Source organism: Hemitrygon akajei, chromosome 20 (assembly GCF_048418815.1).
Source record: "Hemitrygon akajei chromosome 20, sHemAka1.3, whole genome shotgun sequence".
NCBI classification, from domain to species: domain Eukaryota; kingdom Metazoa; phylum Chordata; class Chondrichthyes; order Myliobatiformes; family Dasyatidae; genus Hemitrygon; species Hemitrygon akajei.
The window spans coordinates 11,716,454-11,728,937 of NC_133143.1; the positions used below are offsets into that span (position 1 = coordinate 11,716,454).

Consider the following 12,484-nt stretch of genomic DNA (forward strand, 5'->3'; position numbering starts at 1 on the left):
GGCTACTTGGGAAGTATCTAAGCAGGAGTATGCATTTTCCTGTGAGCTCTGGCTCAGTGTAAACTTCAGAACTCTTCCACTGTTTTGAAGGATGTGGCATTGGTTGTTAATTTTACATCGGACCTTTTTGACAATGAAAGCTAGTAAAGGATAGTGGAAAAGAAATGAAATGGATCTAGGTCAGAACCACCAGGATCTCACTGAATGGGAATGAACGCTCAGTGGCTGAATGGACCCTTTCTGTTCCTCCCAGAGAACAGGAAACGTGTAAACTAACTTTCAAAGTGGATATATTTAGTAAACGCTTTGATTCCATTAACAGAGAAGTTGTAAGGATTCCATTGATCTATTTACAGATCGTTTGTTTACTCAGTTTGTGGAGAGGACAGATCTGTCCCTGCTGTGGCCGTTGAGGTGGTTGAACAGGCCCTTCAGCCCACCAAGTCTGTGCCAACCATCAAACATACATTTTGTTTTATACTAAAAATGAAGGCGGTGCAAGACACGTATTCCAATAAGAAATTTTCAGATGGAAGAAGGGCACTACCGTGGCTGACAAGTGAAGTTAGAGCCAAAGTAAAATCAAAAGAGAGGGTATACAAGGAGGCCAGAGCTAGTGGGAAGATAGAGGATTGGGAAGCTTTTTAAAAACTCGCAGAAGGAAACTAAGAAGGTCATTAGGAAGGAGAAGATGAATTATGAAAGGAAGCTGGCGATTAATATCAAAGAAGATACTAAAAGCTTTTTTTAAGTGTATAAAGGGTAAAAGAGAGTCGAGGGTAGATATAGGACCAATACAAAATGATGCTAGAGATATTGTAATGAGAGATGCAGAGATGGCAGAGGGACTGAATGCGTATTTTGCATCAGTCTTCACAGTGGGAGATGTCTGCAGTATACGGGACATTCAAGAGTGTCAGGAAAATGAAGTTTGTGCAGTGAAAATTACAGCTGAGAAGGTGCTCAAGAAGTTTAATGGTCTGAGGGTGGATAAATCTCCTGGACCTGATGGAATACACCCTTGAGTTCTGAAGGAAGCAGCTGGAGAGATTGCAGAGGCATTAACAAAGATCTTTCAAGAATCGATAGATTCTGGCATTGTACCAGATAACTGGAAAATTGCAATTGTTACTCTGCTATTTAAGAAGGGTGGGAAGCAGCAGAAAGGAAACTATAGACCGGTTAGTCTGACATCAGTGGTTGGGAAGTTGTTGGAATTGATTGTTAGGGATGAGATTATGGAGTACCTGGAGGCATATTACAAGATGGGCCAAAGCCAGCATGGTTTCCTGAAATGAAAATCCTGCCTGACTAACCTACTGCAATTTTGTGGAGAAATTACAAGCAGGGTAGACAATGGAGATGGAGTGGATGTGGTGTACTAGGATTTTCAGAAGGCCTTTGACAAGGTGCTGCACATATGAGGTTAGGGATTGTTGGGGATCAGATTACGGAGTACCTGGAGGCACATGACAAGATAAGCCAAAAGCAGCATGATTTCCTGAAATCCCTTTGTGCCTCTGAATTTTGTAATTTCTCTCCATGAAAAAAATAGTCAACCTTTTCATTTCTTCTACCAAAGTGCATGACCATACACTTCCCAACTCTGTATTCCAACTGCCACTTCTTCGCCCATTCTCTGAATCTGTCTGTCCTTCTGTAGCCTCCCTATTTCCTCAAAACTACCTGCCACTCCAGTTGTCTTTGTATCATCTGCAAACTTTGCAACAAGGCCATTAATTCCATCATACAAATTACTGACAGAGCATGTGAAAGAATCAGTCCCAACAAACACCTGTGAACATCTGTCTATGGCAGCTAACTGGAACAGGCTCCCTTCATTCCCATACTTTGCATCCTGCCAGTTAGCCACTGCTTTATCCCTGTTACAATGTTTCCCATAACACCATGGGCTCATAGCTTGTTAAACAGCCTCGTGTAGCACCTTATCAAAGGTCTTCAGAAAATCCAAGTTCACAACACCAACCAATTCTCCTTTGTCTGTCCTGCTTGTTATTTCTTCAAAGAATTCCAACAGATTTGTCAGTCAAGGTTTTCCCTTGACTGCAGCCTATTGCATCACGTACACAAGGATGAGGGAGAAATCACACCCACGCTTCCTGGCACATCTCTTACACACTGACCAAAGGATGCTGGTCCAGCTGCCCTCTCCGTTTCTTGCTGAAGTTTCTGTTCTCGAGTTTGATAACACCATCAATCCAGTGCTGTGCCTCCTTGGCACTGTTGGCTGTCAGGTCCAGTTTCTTCTTCCTGCCCTTAAAGATGATGGTGAAGCTGCAATCAGTGTGCTTCTCCAAGATCACCTCTACTGGTGACCTGCCCTCAGCTCCTCAATGTCATAGATCAAGACTGAAGGGGTTCGGGGTGGGTGAGGATACGGTAGAATGGCAGCAGAGATCAGAACGATAAACACAATAGATTCAGCAGATGCTGGAAATCCATATTAACACACAGAAAATGCTGTAAGAACTGAGCAGGTCAGGCAGCATCTACGGAGAGGAATAAAGAATCAATGATTGAGGCCAAAAATGTTCTTCCAGAATTGGGATGAGTCCCGATGAAGAGTCTCAGTCCAGGACCTTAACTCTTTGTTCTCTGCATGGAGAGCAGCCTGACCTGCAGATTCAGATTTATTATTGCATGTACATCGAAACATACAGTATACTCAATGACCACCCTCACCCCAGACATGCACGCTTCTGTACTCTCCCAGTAAAATAAAAGAACTTGAACACATACCCCACCAGGCTCAAGGACAACTACAATCCCACAGATAGAGTTTTGGGTGCTTTATTATAGAAAGGATGTGCATTTTTACAGAAGATGCAGGGGAGATTTATCTGGAAACTCCCTGGACTGGAGGGCATGTCTATGAATATAGGTTGAGCAAACTATGGCATTTTTTTCAACATAAATGAGGATGAGAGAGGTGTACAAGATGATAAGAGGTTCAGATAGTTGTCTTGACAGAGGTGTACAAGATGATAAGAGGTTCAGATAGTTGATCACCAGAGATTTTGCCCAGGGAGGAAAATCAGTAACAGGTCAACCTAGTACATGTCATCCCATTACAGGATGGGTGTGAAGACCTTGTAGAGGGTGCAGGAGAGGTTCAGGATGCTGCCTGGATCAATAAGGAGAAGTTGAGGAAACTTTGAGGAGCAAAGGAGCATTGTACTGGATGACTGGAAAATTGCAAATGTTACTCCGCTATTTAAGAAGGGTGGGAGGCAGCAAAAAGGAAACTATAGACCTGTTAGCCTGACATCAGTGGTTGGGAAGTTGTTGGAATCGACTGTTAGGGATGAGATTACAGAGTACCCGGAGGCACATGATAAGATAGGCCAAAGCCAGCATGGTTTCCTGAAAGGAAAATTCTGCCTGACAAACCAACTGCAATTTCTTGAGGAAATTACAAACAGGGATGCAGTGGATGTGGTGTACTTGGATTTTCAGAAGGCCTTTGACAAGGTGCCACACATGAGGCTGCTTAGCAAGATGAGCGCCCGTGGAATTACGAGGGAGTTACTAGCATGGGTGGAACATTGGCTGATCAGCAGAAAACAGTGGGAATAAAGGGATCCTATTCTGGCTGGTTTCACAGGGGTCAGTGTTGGGACCGCTGCTTTTTATGATGTATGTCAGTGATTTGGACTATTGGATTAATAGATGATACAAGGATAGGCGGAGGAGTGGGTAGTATTGAGGAAACAGGGCCTGCACAGAGACTTGGATAGTTTAGGGAAATGGGCAAAGAAGTGGCAAATGAAATACAATATTGTAAAGTGTATGGTCATGCACTTTGGTGGAAGAAATAAACAGGCAGACTGTTATTTAGATGGGAGAGAATTCAAAATGCAGAGATGCAAAGGGACTTGGGAGTCCTTGTGCAGGGCACCCTAAAGGTTAACTTCCAGGTTGAGTCGGTGGTGAAGAAGGTGAATGCAATATTGGCATTCATTTCTAGAGGTATAGAATGTAAGGGCAGGGATGTGATTTTGAGGCTCTATAAGGCACTTGTGAGACCACGCTTGGAGTATTGTCTGCAGATTTGGGCTCCTTATTTTAGAAAGGATACACTGACATTGGAGAGGGTTCAGAAAAGATTCACGAGAATGATTCCAGAAATGAAAGGGTTACTGTATGAGGAACATCTGACAGCTCTTGGGCTGTATTCCCTGGAGTTCAGGAGAATGAGGGGGGATCTCATAGAAACATTCCGAATGTTAAAAGGCCTGAACAGATTAGATATGGCAAAGTTATTTCCCATGGTAGGGGATTCTAGGACAAGAGGGCATGACTTTAGGATTGAAGGACATCCATTTAGAACAGAGATGTGGAGAAATTACTTTAGTCAGAAGGTGGCAAATCTGTGGAATTTGTTGCCACAAGTGGCTGTGGAGGCCAAGTCATTGGGTGTATTTAAGGCAGAGATAGATGGGTTCTTGATTAGCCAGGGCATGAAAGGGTATGGAGAGAAGGCAGGAGAGTGGGGATGACTGGAAGAATTGGATCAGCCCATGATTGAATGGCAGAGTGGACTTGATGGGCCGAATGGCCTACTTCTCCTATATCTTATGGTCTTAATCCCATTTTAATTTCCCCATATTCCGTCAGCTCCTCTCAAGATTTTACTTCAGTACACATTCAGGAGAGTATAGAGCCCAATGAATCCTGCAGCCCTTGCATCTTCAGGATGTGGGAGGAAGATGGCATGCGGTCAGGGGAAGTTTGCAAACTCCATGCAGACAGCACTCAAGGTCAGTGGTGCAAGGCTCCTTTGTGATCAGCTTGTGGCTCTAGAAGTGATTCAGTGCGACATCTGTGAATCAACAATCTCAGAGCTGGTTCTGTTGCTTCTGATTGTCTGGGTTTTGACTATTCACCTGAGAGGTTGAGGACACGTGGTGGTGATATTTGTGATGTTGGGCTGTAGGTCTGATCAACTTTAAACCTAAGCTCTACTGATGGTGGATAAGTCAGAGTTGTACCATCCCTCCTGATGGATTGATAAGTCAGTTACTTGGTAAACCTTCGTGACTGTATCTCTGTATGTGATTCGGCTAAATGTGCTTTTGCTTCCTGACTGCCTCTGTTTTCCAACCCACCTCTCCTCTTCCCACCCCCCCATTCATCTCCATCTGCCCACTATTCTTCACTGCTCCTCAGTCCGCTTGTCACATTCTGGTCTCTGTCAATCCTCCCTCCTCTCCTCTCTAAACCAGCTGTCTCCCTCTTAATTCTGACGGAGGGCCGCGATCTGCAGAGGCCCCGCGCCCCCCACACACACACACAGTTTCCTGACCAATGATCTTTGGAATAGAAAGGATTCCTGTTTACTACTGTAGAAAATGGACTCTCCTCATTTAGGTTTAGGTGAATTGAGCACATTTTATCCACCACCACATTGAGTATCGTTGGATCAAAAGAATAAAGGGACCTGCTTAAAAAGGCACTTCTGTATTCTGAGTTTGTTTGTAATTGGAACCAGTTTTGAATAAAATCAGATGGTTGTATGGAATGCTCGCTGACAAATGTCATCCAGTGAAGAGACTGTATGAAAGCCTGGGGAGGCTTTCCAGTCTGGTATCGTGAGTTGTGTCCTCTGGTATAGCACCATGACTGTGATATCAGGCAGGACTAGTGATGAGTCATCCTCCATGTTGGCACATTGTCAGTGTCTGACGGGCACCTGATCCTGAACAATATCATTTGATTCTCACATTTATTAGTAGTGCTCATTTTGAAGTAAGATTGTTAGATTGGTGAGACCCGTCAAAAACTGGGGAACCACTTTGTCCAGCACCTCCGCACCATCCGCCCCCAGCGGGAATTCCCAGTGGCCAAACATCTTAGTTCCAGTTCCCATTCCCATTTCCATTCCAACATGTCGGTCCGTGCCAAGATAAGGCCACCCTTGGTGGAGCAACACCTTGTGTTATGTCTGGATACCCTTCAACCTGATGGCATGAATATCAGTTTCTCCTTCTGTTAAACAAATTTCTTCTCTCACCCCCCCCCCCCCCCACTTCTCTGTTCCCCACTCTGACTTGCCTATTACTTCCCACTGGGTCACCCCTTCCTTTCCTTTCTTCTCCAGCCTTTGACCTTTCCCACCCACTTGGCTTCACCTGTCGCCTTTCAGCTTGCCTCTCTCCTCCCTCCTCCCCCCCACCCCCCCATACCAACCTTTATATCCTGGCATCTTCCCCATTCCTTCTCAGTCCAAAATCTCGACTGTTTACTCTTTTCCATAGATTCTGCCTGACCTGCTGAGTTCCTCCAGCATTTTGTGTGTGTGTGTGTGTTCCTTTGGATTTCCAGCACCTGCAGACTTCCTCGTGTTAATCTTTGAGATTGCTAATGTAAAGCTGTGTATGGACCAAAGTCGAGGAAATGAAATCCAGTGCTAAAGGGGCAGAGTGGTCTCCTTGTGTTCCCATGTTGATACAGCAAACCTGGAGCCCTATAAAACACATAGGGCTTCTAGTTCCCTCTTTGACATCCATTGCCTCACAGACTAACTTTGCATGAAGGGTGGACCAGTTTTGTGGATGAGGCCATTGGGCCGGGAGCAGGACTGAGCCTGGGATCTTGTGCTGAGATTAAAGGTACAATGTGGGGATTCCTGGTGCTGGGGGGGGGGGGGGGGGGGGGGGGGAGGGTTGCTTGTTGCCTGGCAGTGTGATATCTCAGGCCCATTGTTAGTTGGTTTATAAATACAATATTTGTGTTCTCTCACCAAAGCTACTTTTTCTACCAAGTAGGAACCATATCGAGTTTTATAAATAACTGAACATACTGTTCCTGCCACTGTCTGTACAGAGAGTGTACGTACACCCCATAGGTTTCCTCCCACAGTCCAAAGATCTAAGCCAGAGATGGTGAATCTGTGGAATTTGTTGCCACAAGTGGCTGTGGAGGCCAAGTCATTGGGTATATTTAAGGCAGAGGTTGATACATTCTTGATTAGTCAAGGCATGAAGGGATATAAGAGGGAAGACAGGAATTGGGTTTGAGAGGAAAAATAGATTAACCATGATGAAATAGCAGAGCAGACTTGATGGACCAAATGGCCTAATTCTGCTCCAATTTGTGGGGAGAACTTGTCTAAGCATTCGCATTCCCCTTGGAAGCCCTGTATTGGCCTCTCGAGTTCTGATCCCGAGAGGGTGTATTAAAGCACAGAGTTACTCATGACCAATCAGACGTATGGCAGGCTGTCATGAGAAATTGGAAAAGGTTAATCAGAAGAACTGAATTTGATTAGAAAACAAGATTTGTTATTGGAGACTAGTGATCCATGGAAGTAATTCACTCCTGGTCACTCAACTCTGGTCAGCCGCTTAAGACTAATGGAATTTAGATGATGGCAATACTTTAGTACACAGGCTGCAGAGACAGGGTTGAAGGGCTTAAATTTTTACATGACTGTGAATGTTAGTACTAAACGGGCTTGGTCATCCTTTTGTGCAGAGTCCTGTTGTAGTCACATGTTAACATAGTGTAGTTCATCTATCCCGACTCACTATTGAACAGAGACGAGACCCCTTCCTGAAGAGGAGGCTGCTGTCTGCTCAACCAGAAGTTTAGCTATTCTGGAAAAGACGAGGTTTCACCCTTTCCAAAGAAGTGGATGAGGTGTTGCCCACTGTAGAAGGGAACCTCCCTCCAAGCACCTTGTCAATATGGCAATGTGGCCAATGGGTAAGCCGAACTCAGTGTCTTGCAGAGACATAGAAAGGTCAACGTAGAGTGAGCTGATGCTAGTGTTAGAATTGTATGTCTTTGGAATCCATTGTGACCATTTCCATGGAGTTTGTGATCATCACTAATATTCTACTCTCTTGCCATCTCCTTTGCTATTCCTCTGTTTTCCCCTGCACTCTAAATGGGAAGGACATTTCCATGAAAGCACAATCACCAATCTCAAAGGTGCACACTGCCCAGCTTGTTCACACAGTAGATTGAAAGGAGCACCTTTACTCTTAGACCTTTTGACCCCACCATAAGTTTCCATTTCTCCTGATGGGGAGATGGACATTTATATGAGCCCAAAGGGTCAGAAAGTGTTTACAAGGCTTCAAAACTCAAACATCCTTGTATGGCAAGGAGATTAATATTTAATTGTCATTTAGTTGAACCCACTACAAAGAATTAAAACAGTTGGAAACAAATTCAGTCTACGGTACGTTACAATGTCAAATCACTAAATTTAGTTTATGATGGAAATCTAGATTTACAACTCCAGTCAACATGCTTCACTGCATCATGACAAAAGAAAGTTTGTGCCAGTATGTATTGTGGGTAGAGTAACACCATCTCGTAGTCTCCAATCTAATGTCACAAATAACAATTTGTCTGAATTTGGTAAGCCATCTCTGTCCTTTCTCCACTTTTTCCTCCTTATCCAATTGGATCTCTTCACCCTATCTCCCTCCACCCTCTCAGCCACCTTGTTACTCACACATTCGTCCCACCAGCTCACTTCCCCACCTTGCCTTCATTTCATATTCACACTAACATTTATTATTAGATTTAATCTTCTCCCATCCTTTGTCATTTCCACTTTTACTACCTCCCAGCTTTTTAACATTTCCACTCTCTTCCCTCCCTCTTCTGCCCATTGCCCCTCCTGACCTGGATCCACCTATCACTTGTGAGCTCTTTCTCCAACACTTCCTTCAACTTTTTATGCTGCTAAACTCCCTTTTTACCTGCCAGCTTGTTCTCATTGCCCACCCCCCCATTCCGGTTTCTGCCGCCTTCCTCTCCAGTCCTGTCCTGATGAAGGGCCTTGGCCCAAAGCACCAACTGTTATTTCCCCTCCGTAAACACTGTTTAACCTGTTCAGTTCCTCCAGTGTTCATGTGTGTTGTGTTTCTCGTGTCCACTCTCTTTTCAGCCCTGAAGTAGGGATAAATTAATTTCCCTAATTGCAACTGTACAGAGTCACTAAATCTGGAAAACCAATAAAATTAAAATAAAGCTGCAAAGTGATTTAATGCAGAACAACACAAAAAATTGCTGGAGGAAAGAGAGAACAGTCGATCAAGGAAGAAAGGAACAGAAGAAGAGTGGCCCCAAAGGGAGGTGGTGGGCAGATGAGAACGGTGGCAAGGATAACCAGAATGGGAAATGGAAAAAGAGAGGAGGGAAGGGGGAGAAATTTCCGGAAGTTGGAAAAGTCAATGCTGATGATTCTGTGGATTGTACAGATGTAAGCTGGTACAAGTAATCTTAGTTTCCTTTCTTTAATGACAGGCATTGAGATTTCGCAACCTAACCAGCGCTTCATGATAACCATGGTGGCAAGCTTCATAGCAATAGGAGGTCAGCTGCTCACACCAGGTCTCGCTGCCCTATGCCGCAACTGGCAAATATTGCAAGTTATCATCATCTGTCCATTTACCTTCATGATTCCTTACTGGTGGTAAGTATTTTCACAAATGCGAAAAAGTGGTTATTTTGTGTGATTTAGTTCTGATGCCATTGTAAGGATCGTTGGCTGAGTTAACACCTACCAGGTGCTGTACGCATTTGCGGCTTCTACCGTCACTGATCTAATTACACCTTAAATACTGGGGCAGATTTAGCTGAAAGAGTGTTCACTGGTTCTGCAAAGAGCTACCCGCTTGTTGCAGTTTGCATCTGAAAAGTGTGCCAGACATCTTAATATTTGCCTGTCCACCATCTGTCACCTGATCCGGGGCTATTCTGTAATTCACAGAACTCCAAGGGCCAATCCACTCTGTGTTGCCTCAGGTAACTTCTGGCTACTGAGGTCTTCTTCTGTAGCCCATCCACTTCAAGTTCAACATGCCATGCATTCACTGCACACTCCTGTTGAAACGCATGGTTATTTGAGTTGCTGATACCTTCCTGTCAGCTTGAACCAGTCTGACCATTCTCCTTTTGACCTCTCTCATTAAGTCAATTTTAAATCACTGGATTTTTTTTTGTTTTTCACACCATTCTCTGTAAATTCTAGAGACGGTTGTGCATGACATTCCCAGTAGATCAGCAGTTTGAGTTGCTCAAAGCACCCGATCTGACATCACCAGTCAGTATGTTTTAACGCATTGAGCTGCTGCCGGCTGATTAGATATTTGCATTAATAAGCAGGTGTACCTAATATAGTGGCCACCGAGTGTAGCTGGATTCTGCCATAAGCCTGTTGTTTGCGTGGGGTTGTAAACTGAACATTTGTTTCTAAAATAAAACGAGGCCAAGTGTCTTCAATTTCTGTTCGCAAAGCTGCTGTGCTATTGTAATAAACCCTGCCTTTGGACTTTGCACCTAGGAATTTATGATTTCTATTGCTGTATTTGCTCTGCTAATCAGCTTGATAATTTGCAGTGTTTTCCCAGAGTCTCTCAGGTGGCTGCTCGCCACTCACCAGTTACAAGCTGCTAAAGATTTATTACTGGAATTTGCACACAAGCACCGACTAGAACTGGAGGATGATGTGAAAGAATTTTTGTCAGGTAATCTGGATGGAACTGGTGGTGCATGAGTTCTCATTCCTGCCACCTCTCTGACCAATCTCAGAGTGAAGTAATCATAACACCTTTTCTTTCTTTTAGAGCTTGATAAAGAGCCAAAGCTAAAACCCCAAAAAATATTCATAATCAAGCTGAAATCTACACGGATCCTGTGGAAACATATTTTAGTGCTTTGTGTGACTTCGTAAGTACACTTCTGAGTTGAGACTATTGTTATATATTGTCATATAGACGTATGCACAGATCCAATGAAGACCTTCACAGTTACAGCATTGTAGAGGCATGGGAGCACGATGCTGGTTAGCGCAATGCTATTATTAACAGCACGGCGCCAGAATTCGACGTTCAATTCTGCCACCTGTAAGAAGATAGTACATCCTTCCCGTGAGCACGTGCATTTACTCTGGGTGCTTCAGTTGCCTTGTACGTTCCAAAGATTAAGTGGTCATTGTAAATTGTCTTGTTGGGGATAAATCGGTGGGCTGCTGAGTGCTGTGGCTTGTTTGCCTGGAAGGGCCTGCTCCACACTGTATCTCTAAATAAAGAAGTAGTATTCACAAGTAAGTCTACACAATTTTTACATGGCAAAATGAAGTTAGAACAAAGTTGTGTAAAGTGATCATAGTGCAGTAGGGTTGTTCTGGTTGGTTCAAGAACAGAATGGTTGAGGGGAAGTAGCAGTTCTTGAACACGATGATGTTGAACTTCAGGCTTCTTCAAGAAGATGGCAGGCAGGGATGGTGGGGATCTTTGATAGAATTTGCCACCTTGAAGCACTCCCTACTGATGGTGGGGAGGGACTTACCAGTGATATCTTTTAAAATAATGTTGAAATGTGACTTGGGCCGAATCAAAGGTGGTGATAAATCAGCATACAGGAGGGAGATTGAAAATTTGGCTGACTGGTGTTATAACAATAATCTGTCACTTAATGTCAACAAGGCCAGGAAATTGATTGTTGACTTCAGGAGAGCGAAACCAGAGGTCCATGATCCAGCCCTCATCGGAGCATTGGAGGTGGAGAGGGTTAGCAACTTTAAATTCCTGGATGTTACTATTTCAGAGGACCTGTCTTGGATTGCAAAGAAAGCACAGCAGCACCTCTACTTGGGAGTCTGCAGAAATTTGGAATGACGTCTAGAACTTTGATAAACCTCTATAGATGTGTAGCGGAGATTGTGTTGAATGGCTGCATCAAGGTCTGGTATGGGTACACTGAACAGAAAATTCTGCAAAAGGTAGTGGATTTGGCCCAGTATATCAAGGGTAAAGACCTCCCAACCACTGAGCTCAGCTACATGAAATGCTGTCGTAGGAAAGCAGCGTCCATCATCAAAGATCCTCACCACCCAGCCCTTGCTCTTTTCTCAGTGCTGTCATCAGGAAGAAGTTACTTATGCCTCAGGACTTGCACTGCAAGGTTCAAGAACAGTTACTACCCCATATCCAATGAAGGATGAATAAAGGGGTTAACTATACCCGCTCATTCATTGAGATGTTCCCACAACCAATGAGCTCACTTTAAGGACTCTTTATCTTGTTATTTCGTGTTCCCATTATTTATTGCTGTTTATTTATATTTGCATTTTCAGAGTTTGTTACCTTCTGCACTCTGGTTGATCTTTCATTGATCCTTTTATGGTTGCTATTCGATAGATTTGCTGAGTATGCCCACAGGAAAATGAATCTCAGGGTTGTATATGGTGACATGTATGTTCTAGAAGCCAATTAGCTTCTCATCAATTGTCCCATCCTCAGCAGTATAAATCGAGGTTGGAATATCATCACATGACACCAGATGTCCTTGGCCACCTTGCCCTCGAGGGCTTTGTCAACAGAGGCAACCTTTGCCCAACCATAAGAGTGTCCAAGTATCCCCCGCAGCTGCCCTTGGAAGAAACTTGTCAGGAGCAAATCCCTGGCAGTTCTCTCCCTTGCCCTGAGTGCTGGCCTGGTGT

At 44.1% G+C, this 12,484-nt stretch overlaps 1 protein-coding gene across 2 annotated transcripts in view; it reads left to right on the top strand.

Annotated features, from left to right (window-relative positions):
• Positions 1-12,484, top strand: part of LOC140742217 (solute carrier family 22 member 23-like) — a 106,755-nt gene that overhangs the window by 45,905 nt on the left and 48,366 nt on the right. For both annotated transcript variants that reach the window (XM_073073045.1, XM_073073046.1), the window contains exons 4-6: positions 9,286-9,454; positions 10,381-10,508; positions 10,608-10,710. In XM_073073045.1, the coding sequence (XP_072929146.1) occupies positions 9,286-9,454; positions 10,381-10,508; positions 10,608-10,710 (400 nt within the window). The remainder of the gene's footprint in view (positions 1-9,285; positions 9,455-10,380; positions 10,509-10,607; positions 10,711-12,484) is intronic.